Source organism: Chiloscyllium plagiosum, chromosome 36 (genome assembly GCF_004010195.1).
Source record: "Chiloscyllium plagiosum isolate BGI_BamShark_2017 chromosome 36, ASM401019v2, whole genome shotgun sequence".
Taxonomy (NCBI): Eukaryota; Metazoa; Chordata; class Chondrichthyes; order Orectolobiformes; family Hemiscylliidae; genus Chiloscyllium; species Chiloscyllium plagiosum.
Genome location: NC_057745.1, coordinates 7,473,408 through 7,496,553, shown reverse-complemented (window position 1 = coordinate 7,496,553; position 23,146 = coordinate 7,473,408). Strand labels below are relative to the sequence as shown.

The 23,146-nt window shown below is 42.4% G+C and overlaps 1 protein-coding gene across 1 annotated transcript in view; it reads right to left on the bottom strand.

Moving 5' to 3' along the window:
* slco3a1a (solute carrier organic anion transporter family member 3A1a) overlaps positions 1-23,146 on the bottom strand; it is a 182,895-nt gene that overhangs the window by 19,225 nt on the left and 140,524 nt on the right. The window contains exons 6-7 of the mRNA XM_043677221.1: positions 8,246-8,444; positions 6,578-6,716 (exon numbers count right to left, since the gene is read on the bottom strand). Coding sequence (XP_043533156.1) covers positions 6,578-6,716; positions 8,246-8,444 — 338 coding nt within the window. The remainder of the gene's footprint in view (positions 1-6,577; positions 6,717-8,245; positions 8,445-23,146) is intronic.

Here is a 23,146-nt window from a genome sequence, read left to right as displayed (position 1 = left end):
GCTATCACTATTGTTAACAGCTAACCCGAGAATGCAACTTTAAAAAAAAGGGTTTTGTGATTTACACATGAAAGAAATGAAACTATCACTGTATTCTAACAGATGAAAGTCTTAACAGACAACCAATTTTTCAATGTATAATTTCAGTTACATCACACTGCAAATTTTTGCTATAAATTCTGTGTTACGATTGAGCCCTCCACTATCACCTGATGAAGGAGAGTTGCTCCGAAAGCTAGTGTGCTTCCAATTAAACCTGTTGGACTATGACCTGGTGTTGTGTGATTTTTAACTTTAAAAAAAGTAACAGGGATAATCCTGGAAATTAAGGCTTGTGAGACTCACATCGGTGGTAGGGAAATTATTGGACAAGATTCTCTGGAACAAGATGTATACACCTTTTAGAAGCAAGTTGACTTATTAGTGATAGGCAGCATGGTTTTATGTCGGACAGATTGTGTCTCACTAAAATGATCGAGTTTCTGAGGAGGTGATAAAAATGATTAAGGGAAAAGTAGTTGATGTTGTCTACATGGACTTCAGTAAAGCCTTTGACAAGGTCCCTCATGGCAGACTGGTTAAAAAAAAGGGTGAAGTCACGTGGTATCAGGGTGAGCTGATATGATGGATACAGAACTGGCTCTGTCATAGGAGACAGAGGATAGCAGTGGAGCGATGCTTTTCGGAATGGAGGGTTGTGAATAGTGGTGTTCCACAGGGATCAGTGTTGGGTCCTCTGTTGTTCATAGTCTACATAAATGATGTGGAAGAAAATATAGCTGGTTTAATTAGTAAGTTTGCAGACAATACAAAGATTGGTGGAGTTGCCGATGGTGAGGAGGACTGTCAGAGGATACAGCAGGATATAGATCACTTGGAGGCACAAATGTGACAAATGCATTTTGCAAAGTCAACTACAAGTGGATACTATACAGTGAATGGCAGAACCCTTAGGAGTATTGATATGCAGAGGGATCTGGGTATGCAGGTCCACAGATCACTGAAGATGGCAGCGCAGGTAGATCAGATAGTTAAAAAGGCCAATGCCATACTTGCCTTCAATGGAAAGAACATTGAGTATAAGAATATGCTGCAGCTTTATAGAAGTTTAGTTAGGCCACACTTGGAGTATTGTATGTACTTCTGGTCACCACACTACCAGAAGAATGTGTATACTTTGGAGAGGATACAGAAAAGGTTTACTGGAATGTTGCCTGGTATGGGGAATTTTAGCTATGAAGAAAGGTTGGATAGACTGAGTTTGTTTTCATTGGAATGCAGGAGATTGAGAGACAACCTGATAGATGTTTATAAGATTTGAATGGCATGGATAGAGTGGAAAGTGAAGTTTTTTCCCGGGGGGGCAGGGTCAATTACTAGGGAACACATGTTCAATATGTGGGGGAAGGCGGGGGGAGGGGGAAATTTAAAAGAGATGCTCAAGGCAAGTTTTTCACAAAAGGTGGTGAGTGCTTGGAACGGGTTGCCATTGGAGGTGGTGGAAGCAGATAGAAGAGAAGCACTCGAGGAGAACCTGGAAGAACACCTGATAGGAAGGGGACAGAGGGGTGTGGATCCTGCAAGTGAAGACAGTTTTAGTATCGAAGGGCAAAATGTGTCTGCACAAGCTTGGAAGGATGAAGGGTCTGTTCCTATTTTGTTTTGTTCTTTGAAATATACTAGATGATTAAAGGATGAAGGACCAAGAAGAGAAGCCTTGATGTTAACGTTACAGCTGGACCATTTCTTGGTGATGTCTGGAAACATTTCCATAAGACATAGGAGTGGAAGTAAGGCCATTTGGCCCATCCAGTCCACTCTGCCATTCAATCATGGCTAATGGGTATTTTAACACTGCACTCTCCCCATAGCCCTTAATTCCTTGTGAGATCAAGAATTTATCAATGTCTGCCTTGAAGACATTTAACGTCCCAGCCTCCACTGCGCTCTGTGGCAATGAATTCCACAGGCCCACTACTCTCTGGCTGAAGAAATGTCTCCTCATTTCTGTTTTAAATTGACCCCCTCTAATCCTAAGGCTGTGCCCACGGGTCCTAGTCTCCCTGCCTAACAAACAACTTCCCAGCATCCACCCTTTCTAAGCCATGCATTATCTTGTAAGTTTCTATTAGATCTCCCCTCAACCTTCTAAGCTCTAATGAATACAATCCCCATCCTCAGCCATTCATCATATGTTAGGTCTACCATTCCAGGGATCACTCATGTGAATCTCCCCTTGACTTGCTCCAGTGCTAGTATGTCCTTCCTGAGGTGTGGGGCCCAAAACTGGACACAGTATTCTAAATGGGGCCTAACCAGAGCTTTATAAAGTCTCAGTAGTACATCACTGCTTTTACATTCAAACCCTCTTGAGATCCCCTTACACAAGGGGCAGTGGAGATCTAAAACTCTTTCATGCAAAAAGATGATGAGGTGGCAGGGTCAACTGAAAATGTCAAATCCAAGATCAATAGATCTTTGATAGACAAGCGCCATCAGTTATGGAAACCAGGAATGTAGATAAAGCGGAGTTACAGATCAGCCATGACCTAACTGAACGGCGTCAGAGGGCCAAGGGGCTGAATATTCCTAATTTGGCAGAAGGTTGGCCATCTTTTATTCATTGGAGGAAATCTTGCGAGATACTTTGCCTTGACAAGGTGCTTTACAAATGCAAATATAATGATAAAGACTGTGTAGAATCTCTGGCAGGTTATTGAAAGAAACTGAAGACTGTTGTATGCATAGGCCTGTTCTGAGGTTGGAACAACAGAAGGAACTTTCTTGTTGGGAGTGATACAGGGGGAATGTCATCTTGCTTGCACCATGTGGTTCCTGACCAGGCCTTCATACGACACTAGATTTACCTCATTCATCACATCAATATCCTTCATCTCAATAAATACAAACAAACCAAAGTTAAGTGTTCATTTAATTCAGAAGTTTATTGATGGTGCAGTGGTTATGACACTGGATTGCTTGTTCAGAGACCTGCCTAATACTCTGGGCATGTGTTCAAATCCCACCATCGCAGGTGGTGGAATTTGAATTCAGTTAATAAAATCTGAAGGCGAGTATCTGTAATGGTGACTACCAGTGACTTGTAAAAAGCCATCTGGTTCATTAATGTTATTTGGGAAAGGCAATCTACGATCCTTACCCAATTTTAGATGCAATTCCATAAAACCATATGACATAGGAGCAGAAATAGGCCATTCTGCCCATCGAGTTTGCTCCACCATTCAATCATAGCTGATAAGTTTCTCAACCCCATTCTCCTGCTTTCTTCCTGTAACCTTTGATCCTTTTGACAATCAGGAACTTATCTAACTCTGCCTTAAATATACTCAATGACCTGGCCTCCACGGTCTTCTGTGGCAATGAATTCCATAGATCCATCACTGTTTGGCTGAAAAAGTTTCTTCTTATCTCCATTCTAAAAGGTCTTCCCTTTACTCTAAGGCTGTGTACTCTGGTCGTAGTCTCTCCTGTCAATAGAAACATCATTTGCAACCACCACTCTGTCCAGGCTGTTCCACATTCTGTAAGTTTCAATTAGATCTCCTCTCATCCTTCTAAACTTCACTGAGCATAGACCTAGAGTCCTCAAACCATCCTCATATGTCTAGCCTTTCATTCCTGGGACCATTCTTGTGAACCTCCTCTGGACCCCTCCATGGCCAGTACATCCTTCCTGAGATATGGGGCCCAAAGTTGCACTCCATACTCTAAACATGGTTTGACAAGAGCTTTATAAAGCCTCCGAAGGACACCCCTGCTTTTATGCCAACCCACAGCAACATTTTTTTTTGCCATTCATTCATTCATGGAATGTAGATATCACTGGCTAGCATTCATTCTGCATCCCTTATTTCCCAGCGATAGGTTTGCAATCACACCTAGGTCAGGCTAACAAAAGCAAATTCCTCTCCAGAAAGGCCATGTGAACCCAGATAATTGACAAAGGTTTTTATCAGATTCTTGTTTTGTATTGAATTCAAATTTCACTACCTGTAATGATAGGATTTGAACTCCGATCCCTGGGATATATTACCTGGGTCTCTGAATTCAGAGCGCATCGATAAAACCACATGGTTATCATCTCCCCTAAATCCGATATTGCCTAGCAAGCTGCTCCATTCAAGGGAAAGTAGGGATGGCAACAGATACGAACCTTACCAGTGACACCCACATCCCACGAAAGGGAAAAAAAACTTTTTATCAGCAATGCTAACTCAGCATTACATCCTCTGTGCAAATTGCTGACACAGAATCCCAATAGTGTAGAAGCAGGCCATTCAGCCCATCCAGTCTGCACTAACCCTCTGAAGAGCATCCTACCCAGACCCAACCTGCTATCCTATCCCTGCACTTCCTATGGCTAATCCACCTAGTTTACAATGGGTCACTTAGCATGGCCAATCAAACTAATCTGCACATCTTTGAACTGTGGGAAGAAACCCACGCAGACACAGGGAGAATGTGCATACTCCAAAGCAGTTGCCTGAGGCTGAAATCGAGCCCAGGTCCCTGGTGCTGTCATGCAACAGTCCAAACCACCGAGCTAACTTACCACTCCATTTTCTTCCCCACCTCCCCCCCCAACTTTTAGAACAGCAACAACACTTTAAAGTACTTTGGCTGTAAAATGCTGAGGATATCCTGAAGTCGCGAAAACTGTGTAAGAGTGGAGGCTTCCTTTATATTTTGATTAGATTGTTTCATCAAATTTTTCTTAGCCTGAATGGTGGCTTGCAGCTGCCTAAGGAACAACATAAATGCAGTAGTGTTGTTATTGTTACTACAAAACTTCTGGGAATGAAAAGATTCCCATTTGATAACAGCTGGAACACAACAGGCAGTTTGATGCTTAGTCACCTCTCATTTTAACTTTGAGATGATCATTCAGCTTACGGAGCAGGAGTTGACATTTTCCTTTTTCAATTCATTGACCTTGGCTAATCAGTAAGCCTGCATGGTACAGAATACTAATACGCTGTATTATCAACAATGCGTGTCTACTGACTGAAGCGGGTAGTGCAAAAAGAAAATGAACTATTTTAGTTAATGATAGAGACAAAGAAAATAACTTCTTCATGCCAAGGCTTTATACAGCTGCAATTTGATATAAAGTGGCTCATTAATTTTCTGATTATGTTTGAATATAATCTTATAATCATAAATGAACATTGGTCTGGTGAGGGGGAGAATATCAGCCAGGAAAGCCGCAGATGTCCATGTGTTATGATTAAAATCTCATCTGTGCATAAAAATAAATAAATACACTACATTGTTTTAGAAGCTTCCATTTGTGACATGATCAAGACCGACAGTAATTCCTAACTAAACAATAATGCATTGAATTAACCTATTTTTAGATCAGTTTATCAATTATTTTTAAAAGCAGGGAAAACAGGCTATTTTGAACAAATTATTCACCTGTTACAGAGGTGGGATTACCAACTTTTTTTAGCAGAACCTTTGTTTCTTTTCTCCCTCACATACTTAGAGCTAAATAATTAAAAAGACTTGCATCACCTTGCATGACTTCATGACACCCCAAAGGGCTTCACAAATATTTCTGAAGTACATTTGTTGATTAATTTAGGAAAAGTAGCAGTTATATTGCCCACAGCAAACTCTCACAAGAAACAATGACCCAGATAACTGTTTTTTCATGTGGCGTTGACTTCAGGATAGACCTTGAATCAAGAAGAAAGCTCTCCTGTTATAAATAAAAACTGAAAGAACTGTGGAACAGAAACCAAAACAGGAATTGCTGGAAAAGCTCAGGAGGTCTGGCATCATCTGTGGAGAGAAATCAGAGTTAATGTTTCAGGTTGAGTGACCCTTCCTCAGAACTGATGGTAGCTAGGAAAATGTCAGTTTATTTGCAGCAGATAGGGTGGAGGGAGGGGGTAAGGAGTAAATGATAGGTGGGGATAGAGCACAAATAGAGGGAAGAACAACTGGACTTCTTGGAATAGGGCCATGGCATCTCTTATGTCCATCTGAGTACAAAAGCCAATTAAACAAATAGCATCTTATGTTTTGCATGCAGCACATCAGTTATGGGTGGTACGTGACATGTTTCAAGATGCACGTTATCTTGAAAATTATTTTTTTCGACGTGGATATTCAGATAATGGTTGGTCTCCAGTTTGGGTTTAGGAATTCACAAACAACTTTTGCCTACCTGGATATCGAGGAGTTATCTTAACATGATAAATCAGAATAAGCTACATTAGTAGTGAAATAATGAGGCTTTGATCCTTGTGCATTGACCATCATGGAGGTTATTAAATTCACTCCAGACGATAGGCTCCCAGGTTTCAAGTGGGATGTGAGTTTTGCAAGTTACCATCATACTGTTCTTGGTACCTCTCCATTGTCTATCACATGTTAGTTTTCAAGGTGGCTTCATTCCATTTAGTCTTTACCTCAGCAATGAGAAGCATTATAAAACAGGCAGTTTGATCTCCTGAACTACTAACTTTCAATTTCTATTGACCCCAAAATCTACAGTTTAGAGATTTATTGTACCTTCTGCACTGTATATTACAAATTAAACTCTCACCATGTTGGAGCAGCCAGCAAAACATGAAGATAAGTAGGTAATTCCATCAGATCCACAAACGGGATTATAAGCTGCCGTTTTACAGTCACAATCACTATTACAGGGTGCATAAGGGTCCAAATCCATGTATGAGACAGATCTGCAACATAAGGAATTCTTTCAGTTTAAGCAGTACAGCTCTGATGAGAGAGAGCGAGTCTTGCTGACTCACACTGACTCCCTTATCTCTCCGACATTGAAATTAACATTTTCTTCCTCATGTATAAATCTTCAACCTCTGTAATCTATGCCTCCCTAACACCCTCCCCTTCCCATCCCACCAAAATTCTCCATTCCTCCTGGTTTTCATAGAATCCCTACAGTGTGGAAACAGGCCCTCCAGCCCAACAACTCCACACCGACCCTCAGAAGAGTATCCCACTCAGACCCATCCCCCTACCCTATTACTCTACATTTTCCCATGATTAGATTAGATTAGATTACTTACAGTGTGGAAACAGGCCCTTCGGCCCAACAAGTCCACACCGCCCCGCCGAAGCGCAACCCACCCATACCTAACACATTTACCCCTTACCTAACACTACGGACAATTTAGCATGGCCAATTCACCTGACCTGCACATCTTTGGACTGTGGGAGGAAACTGGAGCACCCGGAGGAAACCCACGCAGACACGGGGAGAACGTGCAAACTCCACACAGTCAGTCGCCTGAGGCGGGAATTGAACCCGGGTCTCTAGCGCTGTGAGGCAGCAGTGCTAACCACTGTGCCACCGTGCCGCCCACTAACCTACTCATGACTAACCTACTCATCCCTGGACACTATGGAACACTTAGCATGGCCAATTCACCTAACTTGGACATCTTTGAACTGTGGGAGGAAACCGAAACACCTGGAGGAAACTCACATAGACACAGAGAATGTCCAAACTCCACACAGGCTGTCACTTGAGGCTGGAATTGAACCCAGGTCCCTGGCACTGAGGCAGCAGTGCCAACTACTGAGCCACCTTGCCACCTTGCATGCACTCTGCTTGTGTTTGAGGACCATGGGTCAACTGTTTGGCTTATTAATTCTGAATTTCTCTCCTGAAACATTTTCATCGAAAGATACTAACAAATTTCTAACCAAACATATTAGCTTTCTTCTGCTGAACCAAAAGAGAATAAAGTAGATGTATAATAGGTAATAGACGACCAATGTCCATACTATTACTCTTTGTGTTCAGTTGGGAATTATTTAGAAGCTCTTACTGTGTCCCACATGGGCACAGCAAACTTTCACTGTACTATGATGAATAATGCGGTAATTACCCATGCTTGTTCTTCCACTGTCTCTCTCTCTCCTTTTTTGTTTTTTGCTTATCTGTCCTTCTCTTTTCCTGCTTTCCATGGGAAGCACTTAGTTTGTACCCTCTTCTTGGGAGTTACAATCCATACTTTATGGTAAGTCCTCTCCCAAGTCTAAATGACTTTCAGGCCTACCAACAGGTGAGGGTATTGATAAGAAGGCACAGAACTTCATTACTGATCCATCTTATCCACATTTTTTGGACTTAAATCTCAAAGGTTGGAGACCAGAAGCCATTAATCCTCCCAGAACCATTGACCCTAGCAATGCACGAATGCCCATCACATGAACTTCCATAATTTAAAGACATTGTACTCACGTGTTTCCATAAGGGACGGTGACCCCAGCTATGGGTCCTGTATCACATCCCAGAAAGAGAAAGGAAATGTAGCAGGCAGTGGACACGAGGTTAACTAACATCGCCATCCTAATGGCACCCAGAGGTGTCAAGCTGAGTTTCTTCACTAGAAGCCCTCCAAGGAAGATGCCCAGACATGCACAGGGAATGGCTGTCATCCCTGTGCGACAGGAGAAATAAAATTAAAATGCCACGTCTGCCTACTACATAAACCCACAAGGGCTTACATTTATGCAGCCATTTTAACACTGCGATACACCCAATAGAGAGTCACAAAGATGTTACCAAAAGAGAACAACATCATATTAAAGTAATTTAGAGGACTTCACAAATATACTGGTGTCGAAGGTGTAGCTTTGCTTAGGCAAATGCAGCAGTCATTTTGTACCAGTGCCAACAAAAAGCAACACGATTATAAAGTTTTTGTGGTATTGATTCAGAGAGAAATGTTGCCGAAAACATTCGGTCACCTTCAAATACTGTCTTAGAATACTTTAAATACCCGTCTTAGAATACTTTAAATACCCACCTACTCAGTTGGATTATCCCACTAATCAATGTTTCTGGTATTATGTGACATGATTGAAATCAGGAAATTGAGGTGCATGGAGCAAAGCGAATGCCATAAACATGACTGGCTTCAATCTATGTACAGACTGGGCAACTCTAATCAGCACTAATGCTGTGAAGGAAGAATTTCTAGAATGTGTTATAGAGTAGAATACAGCATGGAAACAGACCCTTCGGTACAACCAATCCATACCGAATGTAATCCCACACTAAACTAGTCTCATCTGCCTATGCTTGGCCCATATCCCTTCAAACATTTTTATTCACGTACTTATCAAAATATTTTTTAAACGTTGTAACTGTACTCTCATCCATCACATCTTCTGGAAGGTCATTCCACACACGAACCATTCTACGTAAAAAAAATTGCCCCTTGTGTCTTTTTAAAACCTTTCTCCTCTCCCCTTAAAATTATACCCCCAGTCTTGAAATCCTCAACCTAGGGAAAAGACACCTTATCTATATCCCTCATGATTTTATAAACCTCCGAAGGTCACCTCTGACCTTCTACATTCCACTGAAAAGAGTCCAGTATCTCCTTATAACTGAAACCTTCCATTCCCAGCAACATCCTGGTAAATCTCTTCTGGACCCTCTCCAGCTTCATATAGCAGTGAGATTAAACTGGACACAGTGTTCAAAACAGTTTTCTCGGGAAAACATTGACAAACCAATTGTGACACAAGTTATTTTAGATCTAGCATTATGCAGTGAGCAAGGATTAATTGATAATATTGCTGTCAAAAAAACCCCCATCAATGAAAAGGTATCATAGTAGGACTAAATTTTCCACTAAGTTTGAAAAAGATGTATTTAAGATTCAAACTATGGTCTTAAACCTAATCAAGGGCAGTTATGAAGGTATGGGAAAGAAGTTGGCTTTGGTGAATTGGAAAATACATGAAAAGGTTTGACCGCAGATGGACAATAGCTGTATCTAAAGAACTAATAGAGCCATAGAGATGTACAGCATAGAAACAGACCCTTCGGTCCAACCCGTCCACACCGAACAGATATCCCAACCCAATCTAATCCCACCTACCAGCACCCAGCCCATATCCCTCCAAACCCTTCCTAGTCATATACCCATTCAAATGCCTCTTAAATGTTGCAATTGTACCAGCCTCCGCCACTTCCTCTGGCAACTTATTCCATACTCATACTACCATCTGTGTGAAAAGTTGCCCCTTGGGTCCCTTTTATATCTTTTCCCCTCTTACCTTAAACCTATGCCCTCTAGTTCTGGACTCTCCCACCCCAGGGAAAAGATTTTGTCTATTTATCCTATCCATGCCCCTCATAATTTTGTAAACCTCTATAAGGTCACCCCTCAGCCTCCGACACTCGAGGGAAAACAGCCCCAGCCTGTTCAGCCTCTCCCTATAGCTCAAATCCTCCAACCCTGGCAACATCCTTGTAAATCTTTTCTGAACCCTTTCAAGTTTCACAACATCTTTCCGATAGGAAGGAGACCATGATTGCACGCAATATTCCAACAGTGGCCTAACCAATGTCCTGTACAGCCGCAACATGACCTCCCAACTCCTGTACTCAATACTCTGATCAATAAAGGAAAGCATACCAACCGCTGCCTTCACTATCCTATCTACCTGTGAGTCCACTTTCAAGGAGCTATCAACCTGCACTCCAAGGTCTCTTTGTTCAGTAACACTCCCTAGGACCTTACCATTAAGTGTATAAGTCCTGCTAAGATTTGCTTTCCCAAACTACAGCTCCTCGCATTTATCTGAATTAAACTCTATCTGCCGCTTCTCAGCCTATTGGCCCATCTGGTCAAGATACTGTTGTAATCTGAGGTAACCCTCTCCACTATACCTCCAATGTTGGTGTCATCTGCAAACTTACTAACTGTACCTCCTTATGCTCGCATCCAAATCATTTATGTAAATGACAAAAAGTAGAGGGCCCAGCACCGATCCTTGTGGCACTCCACTGGTCACAGGCCTCCAGTCTGAAAAACAGCTCTCCACCACCACCCTCTGTCTTCTACCTTTGAGCCAGTTCTGTATCCAAATATTTAGTTCTCCCTGTATTCCGTGAGATCTAACCTTGCTAATCAGTCTCCCATGGGGAACCTTCTTGAACGCCATACTGAAGTGCATATAGATCACATCTACCGTTCTGCCATCATCAATCCTCTGTTACTTCTTCAAAAAACTCAATCAAGTTTGTGAGACATGATCTCCCACGCACAAAGCCATGTTGACTATCCATAATCAGTCCTTGCCTTTCCAATTACATGTACATCCTGTCCCTCAGGATTCTCTCCAACAACTTGCCCACCTGCTCAGGCTCACTGGTCTATAGTTCCCTGACTTGTCCTTACCGCCCTTCTTAAAATGTTTTTTTTAATAGATATTTTTATTGAAAAAGAAGATTTTTGTAATTTTTTACAAAATTACAAAAATAGTACAAACTAGTGTATTCCACTTTACAATATAATACAATATAGAATTTTTAAAAACTAACTAATCTGTTCTACAAACAACCAAAACATAAAATAGGATATCATACATTACTAACAATAAACAAAAGGAGAAAAGAAATCTTTAAGTAAACAAATAAGTAAATAAATAACTAAATACATATTCAAAATAAATTTATATCAAGTCATAACAAAACCCGTATTTATACGGGAGTGCTCCTCCCGGGAGCCCCCGAACCAGCCAGAACCATTACCACTGCTAAACATAAGCCCTGAACAATATGGATGAAATATCGGTGACAATGTAATTCAAAAAGGGCTGCCACGTTCTATAAAATAATTCCGTTTTTTTGGTGCACCATATTCGTAAGGAAGTCTAGGGGGATATATTCCATGACTATCCTATGCCAATTGGATACTCAATTCACTAAAATGTTTTTCCTCGCAGAAAAGGAAAGGATAGTGAATAACTTCCTCCCGTATACATCCAAAGAGGGGAAATTTGGGGAGCCCAAAAGTAAAGACACTGGGTCTAGCCCAATCTCCGGTACCCAAAATCTTTGTCAAGGCATTCGCTACTCTGTCCCAGTACCTGCGGATCTTATGGCACATCCACAGAATATGCGTGAGAGTACCAACTTCTATTTTGCGTTGAAGATGCACCTGCCTTGAACTTTGCAAGTGCCATGTGAGCCCTGTGAAGTGTCTTCAACTGAGTAGCCTGAATTCTATTACAGATAGAGATCTTCCTGGCATTTTCCCAGACATCCTCCTACATTTCTAAGGAGATTTTCATCCCCAATTCTTGACTCTAGTTTTCATATAACCATTCCATGTCCTTCGATATCTCCTTACATAGTAAGTGGTAGAGAGTACTGACTGAGGGCGGACCCGTTAGCCGAAGCACTCTCCTTTCCCTAACCAATTTATAAGGATTAATTATCAGTGTGGTCGTCTTTTGTATGAAGTCTTGTATTTGAAAATACTGAAAAAGGTCCTTGCTCGACAGTCCAAACTTTTGACGCAGCTGTTTGAAGGACATCACAACCTCCCCATCGAACAGATCTCCCAAACAGAAGATACCTCTGGACTCCCAGGTTTTGAATACAGCATCAGTCAGCCCTGGCTGGAATCTCAACGTTCCCACTATAGGGGTATAAGGGAAGGTTTTTTGTAGGTTACCCTCATCCTGTCCCATTATTCTCCAGTCTTTGTATTTAATACAATAGGGTTTTTACATTAATCCGTAATAACTCTCCTCTTGTCCATAAATAGTAGATTTGATGAGGGGACATTTTGCTTGGGAGGCCTCAACATCTAACCAGATTGGGTCTCGTGACCCACAATCAATCAGCTACATAGATAATAGGGAGCTCAATTGGTACCTCCTGAAATCCAGAAAGTCCAGCCCACCCCTTGCTTGTGGAAGCTGCAGCCTTTCTAATTTAATAAGGGGCCGTCTATGATTCCAAATAAAGGAGCTGAGCCATCTATAAAGCTTACGCAACGCCTGTCTCAGCAGCATCAAGGGGAGCATTCTCATAGGGTATAAAAGGCCAGGTAGAATATTCATCTTAACTAAAGCTATTCTACCTCGCCAGGATATCGGGAGATCTTCCCAGCTTTGAGGGTCCTGTTTTATTTTCTCCAATAAGTGTGTATAATTGCCCACCTGGAGTAATAAAAATATCTAAGTAAAGAAAACCTCTAGTGACCACCAAATGGGGAAACAGGATCCATCCGGTAAATTCGATACACTGGCAAGACCACCCAGCGGCATGGCCTCCAATTTCATAACATTGATTTTGTAACCTGAGAACATACCAAATAAGTTAACCACTTGAACTAAGCAGGGCACAGATGTTAATGAATCACTTTAAGAAAAGGAGGACATCACCCGCATAGATTAATTTCGTGCTTGCCCGATCCAACCTCCAGAGCAGTTTGTATTAGAGTCAGCTCGTATAGCTTCCGCCAGTGTCTCAATCACTAGCATAAATAATAATAGTGAGAGAGGGCATCCCTGATGACAGCCTCTGCCAATGCTAAAGCTATCCGAACTTAAACCATTGGTAATCACCACTGCTTTGGGATCATTACAAAATACTGTAACCCATTTAGTAAAGACCTCTCCAACACCAAACTGTTCCAACGTATAAAAGAGATATGGCCTTTCTACCCAATCGAATGCCTTCTCTGCATCTAGGGAGACAACTAATCCCGGTATCGCTCCCTGCTGGCAGATTTGTACCATATTTAAGACCCTTCTATTGTTGTTAATTGACCTGTGACTCTTTCTAAACCCCGTCTGGACCTCTTTTATAATGAATGGTAAAATCCTCTCCAGTCTTAATGCCAGCATTTTTGAGAGAATTTTAAAATCCACATTTAACAAGGATAAGAGCAGTCATCTGGGGCCTTTCCCTCCTTAAGAATGAGAGAAATATTTGCTTCTCTCAGCGAAGGTGGGAAGCAGCCCTGACTATATGAATAGTTATACATATTTTTAAGTGGCCTGACCAGTTCCCCTATAAATTCTTTATAGAACTCTGCCTGGAATCCATCTGGTCCAGGCGCTTTGTCACTTTGCCTCACCGCCTCCTGTACTTCCTGGGTTGCCAGGGTGCATTCAAGATTGAGACCTGCTCTGAGGTTAGGCCCGGGAGGGCCAGATCTTTTAAAAAAAGACACCTCTTCCTCGTTCTATCCTCACAGTCCTGCAACTTATACAATTCGAAATAGAACTTTCTATAGACTGCATTGATCTTTTTCCGATCACAAGTCCGGGTACCAGCACGCTCTCTAATAGACGTAATGGCTTGGGGAGACTTTTTCTTTCTGGCAAGGTATGCTAGATACCTGCCAGGCTTGTCACTGTATTCAAATAGTCTCTGCTTCGCGAGTAATATCTCTCTCTTTGCTCCCAAAAGAGAAAATGCTGGAAAATCTCACCAGGTCTGGCAGCATCTGTAAGGAGAGAAAAGAGCTGATGTTTTGAGTCTAACTGACCCTTTGTCAAAGCTAAAAAAAGGGGAGAAATAGGGAGTAGAGGTATAGGCTGAGAGAAAGGGAGTCATGGCTCCAGAAGCAAAGGTAGCAATAAAGAGGTGATAATGACAGCGCATAGAGAGATTATAGGGAGATTAGGAGCTGTGAGTGACCAAGGCTGAAGCCAGGGCTATGTGACAAAATATGTGGGGGATGGGGGGGATGAGTGAAGCAGAGGCAAAATGGAAAACAGGGGAGAAAGGTAGCAAAGGGGGAAGAGGAGAGGAAAAAGGTGAATGAGAGAGTGGGGAGCGAGAGAAAGAGACAATCAAAAAATAAGAGATACAGAACAGTGAAAAAAATATATAAAGAAGATAAATAAAATAAAATTACAGAGCAGAATGAAAACAGAAGGGTTGAGATGGGATAATCATCTGAAGTTATTGAATTCAATGTTGAGACTGGCAGGCTGTAACGCTTGGATGGTGAGCATGGAAGAGGTAAAGGGGCAGGTGTTGCACCTTCTGCAATTGCATGGGAAGGTGCCGTGTGTGATGGGAGAGGTGTTAGGTGTGATGGGAAGGTGCTGTGTGTGATGGGAGAGGTGTTAGGTGCGATGGAGGAGTGGACTAGGTTGTCCTGGAGGGAATGATCTCTGGGGAATGCAGACGGGGGAGGGAAGGGAAGTTGTGTTTAGTGGTGGTGTCGTGTTGGAGTTGGCGAAAATGGCGGAGGATTATTCTTTGCATGTGAAGGCTGGTGGGCTGAAAGGTGAGAACAAGAGGGACCCTATCCTTGTTAGAGGAGGGAAAGGGGGGGGAGGGTCGTGGCGCGGGAGATGGATCGCACGCTGTCGAGAGCCCTGTCAACAACTGTAGATGGGAAGCCACGGTTGGAGAAGAAGGAGCACATACAAAGATCATCACTTTGGAAAGTGGCCTCATTGGAACAAATGCAGCGGAGGCGAAGGAGCTGAGAGAAAGCGGTAGAGTCCTTATAGGACGTGGGGTGAGAAGAGCTGTAGTCCAGATAGCTGTGTGAGTCAGTGGGCTTGTAATGGATATTAGTGGATAGACTATTGCCGGAAATGGAGACAGAAAGGTCAAGGAAAGGAAGGCAAGTGTCGGAGATGGACCAGGTGAAGGTGATGGAGGGATGGAAACTGGAAGCGAAGTTTATGAATTTTTCCAGGTCAGGACGAGAGCATGAAGCCGCACCGAAATAGTCATCGATGTACCGATTAAAGCAGTTGTGGGAGGGGACCCAGGTAGGCCTGGAACAAGAAATGTTCCACATACCCCATGAAAAGGCAGGCATAGCTAAGACCCATGTGGGTACCCATTGATTTGGAGAAAATGGGATGAGTTGAAGGAGAAGTTGAGAGAGAGAACAAGTTCAGCCAGGCGGAGGAGAGTGTGGATGGAGATTGTTCGGGCCTCTTTTCGAGAAAGTAGCGAAGAGCTTTCAAGCTGTCTTGGTGTGGGATGGAGGTGTTAAGAGAATGCACATCGATGGTGAATAAGTGGTGGTTAGGGCCTGCGAATTGAAAGCTATCAATGTGTCGCAGGGCATCAGAGGAATCCCGGATGTAAGGTGGGGAGGGTGTGTGAACCAGAGGAGTAAGGATGGAGTCAAGGCAGGAGGAAATAAGTTCAGTGGGGCAGGAGCATGCTGACACAATGGGCCTGCCGGGACAGCCCTTCTTGTGGATTTTGAGGAGTCAGTAGAAATGGGCTGTCCGGGTTGGGAGACTGAGGTTGGAAGCTGTTGGGGGGGGGGGGGTGAGGGGAGGCATCCGGAGGAAATGAGGTCAGTCACGGTGTTGGAGACAATGGCTTTACACTCTGTTTGAGTAAGTGCGGTATTCAAGTTGCCCTAAGGACTGTGATCCACTGTAGTTTAGTAATAGAGGTCCTATTCAGTTGCCTTCAGGCGAGCCTCGAGCAGACGCTGTTGCTCTCCCTTTTGTCTTTTCCGGGTTACAGAATATGAGATAACCAAGCCTCATGCATATGCCTTAGCAGTCTCCAACATCACTGAAGGGTTACTGGCCGTGCCTGAGTTGATATCCCAGAAGGTTTTAAATTCCTGCGTAAAATTATTTTATGAACTTACTATCCTTCAATAGGGAAGGGTCCATATGCCAATGTCAGGAACCTATCTCATCACCACTAGTCTTAACCTCCATATATACTGCAGCATGGTCAGAAATAGTTATCTTACCTATTTTACAGGACAATATCGAGTTCAAAAGGGTCAAGGGGACAAAAACATATTGATTCTGGTATGGCACTTGTGTGGATTAGAATAGAAAGTAAGTCTCTACCCTCAGGATGAAGACACCTCCACACATCTACCAGCCCCAACTCCCTATTCAGATCCGCCAACTGCCTAGACCATAAAGATATGCCCGCAGAGCTCCTAGGTATCCTGTCCATTTCTGGGTCAATGATGCAATTATCGGGGGAGGTTTTAATTATATGGCGCACCCCAAGAGCCATCAACTTGGAGAACCTTTCCATTAAAAATTTAAGAGTGTGCCGGGGGCCAATTAAGATTCAAGAACATGGAATCCTCTCCATATATTAGGGCTTTAATTAATACATACAGTCCAGACTCATCTTTTATCTGGCTTCGCATTTGGAAGGGAAGATTCTTTCAAATAAGTATGGCTACTCCCCTACTCTTTGAGCTGAAAGATGAAAAGAACACCTGGCCAAACCCACCCTGTTGCAGCTTCGAATGCTCCTTATGAAGTAGATGTGTCCCCTGGAGAAGGGCTACATCAACCCTTTCTTTTATAAGACTTGATAATATCTTTTTCCTTTTGATTGGTGAGTGGCTCCCCTTGACATTCCAGGTGCACCACCTAAACAAATGGCTAGCCATGATCGCCCAGGCAAGCCCGAGACCCCCCAGGAGGAAGAACCCCACCCAAAAGACAATGAATAAAAATCAAAAATGATTCTCTTTAAAACAGCTAAGAACTACTCCTAAGTATAAATAACATAAGGCATATTTCAAAGGAGACTTTCCCCCTTGTTCACAGGAGGCACTACTACCTTCCAGTACTCCCGACATAACATCTCCCAGCCAGAACCATGCCCTCGGCCCAGGCATTACAAAGTAGAGTAAATAAATTCCAATATGTTATAAAACAGTAGTTAATAGAGGGTGACCCCCCCCCCCAATACTATCACCTAGATACTCTTAGCAAACCAACACAAGATAAGAATATAAAAGATTACAAAATTACAATCCCAGCAAGTATTAAGCAACCAAATAAAAAAAAACCACTCAGAAACAACCCCCAATAATCAAATAAACTGTGCAAGCTATAGATAAGGGTCAAAAGAAAGAATATGGAATGAGCCCCACCCCAAGGAAAGAGGTAGAAAGGAGAAGGGAAAGACAAAAGAGGAGCAAAATAAAGTCATTATCCATACAGTTCAAATTCTGCAGTCTATTCGAGAGCATCCAGGAACACTCTCACTTTTTCCGGTGACCTGAAGTTATATACAGATCCTCCATGACTGAAGCGCAGCGTTGCCGGATGTCACGTGGAATATTGAATATTTAAGTCTCTCAGACCTGCTTCGCCTCATCAAGTGCCTTCCACTTGCGGACCACAACCAGAGAGAAGTCCTGAAACAACATTATCTTGGAGCCCTGTTATATCATAGCATGGGGATCCTCCCCCAAGACTCTGAAGGCCTCTAGCAGCATTTGATTTTCCCTGTAGCATTGAAGTTGAACTAGGGCAGGGTGCTGGTCTGACCCGGGCCTGCGCACAGCAACCTGGTGGGCCCACTTAACCCCCACCCAGCCCAGCACTGACTCCAATTTCAGCAGCTCCAGGAAATCAACAAGCTGGCCTTCCTCCTCCCATTCGGGAAGGCCCAGCAACCAAATATTTTTCCGATGAGCTTGATTTTCGAGGTCGTCGATTATGTTCCTCCAGGGTCCAGACTCAACACTCCTGAGCCCAGACCTAACCATAGATGACTCAGCAGCGGTCTCTGAGGCGGCAGCCCGTTGCTCCGCTTCTGCAGCATGACTGAGATCGTCTCCCACCTAGACCGGGTCTCCTCGATGGACGCATCAATCTTCTCTCGAAGTTTAATGAACTCTGAGATCAGGCTCACCTCTGCAGGTAAGTCCCCTTGGGCGGCCACGGACATCTCCGTTGCTGTGGGGGGGGTTCCTGTCTGCTGCGAACTGTGAGACCCTTTGCCTTTGGTCATTTTAAAAAGCATCTGACTGCTAAAGTTTGATGCAGAATGGCCAAGGGTGCTGGGCAAAACAATTTTAAGCAATTTAGCAGGTGAGGTGAAGGTGAGTACCCCAATTTGCCTGAGTCTTGGGCAGAGCTCTGCAGACTCAGACCTACTGGGTCACCGCCATCTTGGATCTCCACTAATGCTTTTTATAAAAAAAAACATACATTTCTATAAGGCAAAAATAACCAACAGGAAAAGCAAAAGAGCCATGGATAACGTGGAAAGGGCTTATGAAGTTGCCAAAAATCGTTGTAGGCCCGATGATTTTGAGAATTTTAGAATCCAGTCAGGAAATCAAAAAACAATTGATGAAGAAAAAAAAACATGAATATAAAAATAGGAAGAATCACAAGAATGGGTTGTAAAAGCTTGCATAGGTACGTAAAAATAAATAACAAAGGCATTTGTTCCATTACAGGCAGAGTTTATAAAGGAAATTGAGAAATAGCACAGAAGCTAAATAAATACTTCTCAGTCTTCACAGGAGAAGATACAAAAGGTCTCCCAGAAATAATTAAAATCCTGAGGTTTAGTGGGATCCTGGAACAAAAAGATTTTAATGCTGTTAAAAACTTGGGACTGAAAGTTGGCGCATTTTAGGAAGTGGATGACCTTCAATTTTGAGTGTAGACAGAAATTGCTACTGAATGGATTTATCGATGATCATCTTTCAAAATCTTAATTTCCTAATAGCTTCTGCAGATTGGAATGCTGCGGATGTAACCCCACTCATAAAAGAAACAAGGAAGAAAAAAACCAGATCTGTTATGTTTGAGAAAATAGAGAAAATACTAGAACCTTTATTAAAAGACTGATTGCTGTGTCTTTAGAAAATAATTGTCTGATTGGGCAGAGACAACATGGATTATTGAAGAGGAAGTCATGTTTAACAAACCTGAATTTATTTCGGAATGTTTCTAGCAGAGTTGATTAGGAGGCATTAGCAGCTGAGGGGTATTTTGATTTTCAAAAGCTGCATTGGTTTCCTCCCATAGTCCAAAGAAGTGCAGGTTAGTGTGGATTGGCCATGCTAAATTGCCCATAATGTCCAGGGATGTTTAGGTTATGTATAATAGTCGGGGAAATGTAGGGGAATGGGGCTGGGTGGGTTACTCTTTGGAGGGTCAGTGTGGACTTGTTGGGCCAAATGACCTGTTGCCACACTGCAGGAAATGTATGATAAAATACCAGAGAATGTTAATAAGCAGAATCAAATAGCATAGGATAAGGAATGATATACTAGCATGAGTTCAAAGTTGGTAACAAGTAGAAAGCAGCAAGTATGAATAAATGGGTCATTCTTGGGTTGTCAGGCTGTGATGTATGGGGTACTTGCAAGAATTATTATTGGAACTGTTTATGATCAATATCAATAATTTGCAAATAGGGGCAATTTTAAAACTTCCAAGTTTGCGAATGGTCTAAAAATAAAATCTTTATAAGAATGTGAGTTGTTAGGATGATGCAAAGAAGCTTTAAGGAAGTGAGACAGGCTGAGTGAGTATATTCTAAGCATGGTAGATCACTAGACAAGTGTATTCTATGGACTTTAGAAGAATGAGAGGTAATTTCATTAAAACTTTCAAAATTCTTAAAGGAGATTTACAAGGATGTTGCCAGGGTTAGAGGGTTTGAGCTATTAAAGAGGGGATGGATAGGCTGGGGCTGTTTTCTCTCATGTCGGAGGCTGAGGGGTGACCACATAGTCGTTTCATAAAATCATGAGGGGCATGGATAGGGTAAATAGACAACGTCTTTTCCCCGGCTTGGGGGAATGCAAAACTAGAGGGCATAGGTTTAAAGTGAGAGGTGAAAGATTTTAAGAGGGCAACATTTTCATGCAGAGGGTGGTGTGTGTATGGAATGAGCTGCCAGAGGAAGTGATGGAGGCTGGTATAATTACAACATTTAAAAGGAATCTGGATGAGTATATGAATAGGAAGGCTTTCGAGGGATATGAGCCAAATGCTGGCAAATGGGATGAGATTAATTTAGGATATCTGGTCAGCATGAATAAGTTGGACCGAGGGGTATATTTCTATGCTGGACAGCTCTGTGACTCTGAGCAGACAGTAGATGTTGAAAAGAATGTTTCCTCTGACTGTGGAGTCTAGAACTAGGGGACAAATAAAAGACAAGCTATTTAGGATTGTGATGAGGAAGAAAGTCTTCACTCAGTGAGCGTTGAGCATTTGGAATTCTCTACTCCAAAGGGTGGTGAGCGCTCAGTCATTAAATAAGTTCAAGGCAGAGATAAATAGATTTACTGACGACATCAAGGGGTGTAGAGATAGTGTATTGGATAGACGATTAGCCGTGATTTAAAATGATGAAGCAGACTTGAGGGGCTGAAAGGCCTTCACTCACTTCTATGTCCCTATGTCAGAATCACTAAATTGTCACAGTACAAATGTAGGTTTTTCAGCTTGTAATGTCTGCACCTGCTCTCCAAATGAGCAATTCAGTGTGTGCCCTTCTCCCAGGAACCCTGCAGCATCTTCCTTTTCAGACAATGTCCTAGTGCCCTGCTGAATGCTTGAATTCAAGCAATCTCTGCTGTGCTCTCAGACAGCACGTTCCAGCACGGAGTGGGACCATTCGGCACAGCCATTTTGGCGCAAGCGATTTGGCGCGGCCTGTTTGGCGCAGCCTATTTTGCCGCAGACCCATTTAAGTGCAGAACTATTTTGGCGCAGATATATGGTAGTCACCAACGAAAATCAACATAATAGTAGAATTGTTAAATGGGTAGTTTCCAGTAGTTTGTAGTTATTTGTGTATCAACTGCATTTAGTCTGTGAATAGTCCACACCTAACCGTGGTTCCTCAAAAATTTCTAAAAAAAGAAAATATAACTCATTTAAATTCCCTGAATTTCTTTAATTTCAACGGAATATCGTGCCCTGCTACGAGATGTACAAGTTCAAAGTCACAGTTGATAATGTCAGGGCAGTATTCAGGCTGTATTTCCAGAACCATTTCAAATAATTTATCATATGTTGTTCGTAACTTATTTGGGAGTAATGCATACAACAGTGGGAACACACTTTTATGTATTTCCCCTAAAATTATATAAACTTGTGAAAATAGAGGTGGGGAAATTTTGCATGTTCCATCATATAACTGTTTCAGAAACTCGGCATTCTTTTTCTTCCAAATATAAGAATTCTGCAGGTGGTGCTATCGCTGTTGGCTAGTAAAAATTGTTCTTCATTATATTCAATAACAGAATGTTTTAAAGCTATCTGGAATTACAAGTTCTTCTAAATTTCTTGGATTTACAGGGTAAGCAGCAATTTCTTTCCTTTGTCCTACAAACCATTTTCTTCAGCGCTCTGTCGTTAGGCAAGCTTCTGACAAATTTTCTAGGCACTCGTTAATTACTTGTAAAGTTCCCTCTACGGATGTTTTTCTTTGATGACTAGTTATTTTAATAATAACTACAAACTACTGGAAACTACCCATTTAATAATTCTATTATGTTGATTTTCGTTGATGACTACCGTACATCTGCACCAAAATAGTTCTGTGCCTAAATGGATCTGTGGCAAAATAGGCTGCGCCAAACAGTCCGCGCCAAAATGGCTGCGCCGAATGGTCTTAAATCCCATACTACATGAGAAAACTTGTTCTCATGTCACTTTTGCTTTTTTGGTTCATTATTTTAAACCTTTGCCTCTTGTTACTGATGCCTTCACAAATAGAAACAATAAAACAAAGGCCCTCTGTGCTGCGATAGCATCGAACACTGCCCTAACCCTGTCCTCCCCTGCCACACTGAACGAGTGCATGCTCCAGGACTTATGCTGAGTTAAGTGATGCCAGGCTGGTAGGGGCAGTTTTGGGAGAACTGGCCTCAGTGACACTGGGCTGGGAAGAGGAGGAGTAACCAGTTTAGGGGTTGCTGCTCCCCATTGTCAGCTGCTGCAAAGCATGTGCGCAAGAAAAGATTCCAGATACTGCTGTTTTTCACCTACAATGATTCATGACCTGTTTGAGTGGCAGTAACAGGGAACCTGAGTTTTGATCTGGATTAACCTTACCTCCCCTTTCCCTCTACTTCCTGTCTCATACTTTATTCCACTGTTACTGGTTTCGTCCCTGTTCTTCAATTTTTTGCCCGCTTGTTCAATAAATGCTCTCCATTCAATACCCCATTGCTATGTTACATGAAAAAGGTAAATAAGAGTTGTTTGTCCCATCACCAATATCTTCCCTGTATCTTGTCCTTCAGGGCTCAAGTAGACGAGTATGGATGAGAATAGCCAGCTTCTGGGCTAATTGCAAGAGTTTTTTGGGGAGTAAACAAAATACATTTTATAGCATCTTTGTAACTATTCATGATACAGAGTCAGCTAGGTGAGTCCCAGTCTGATTCTTATATAATTTTTAGTTTTTTTTCACCAGTCCTCAGGGCATCACCATTGAATGCTATAGTGCTACCTACAATCAGTATTGGCCTTTTCAGACCCCGAGACATTATCTTCCCCCAATCTTTTGTTCGTCATTGCATTATTCTTATACAGGTGTTTATAACATTGCATTTCCTGCCATCGCATCTCCTTTACAAATTCTAAT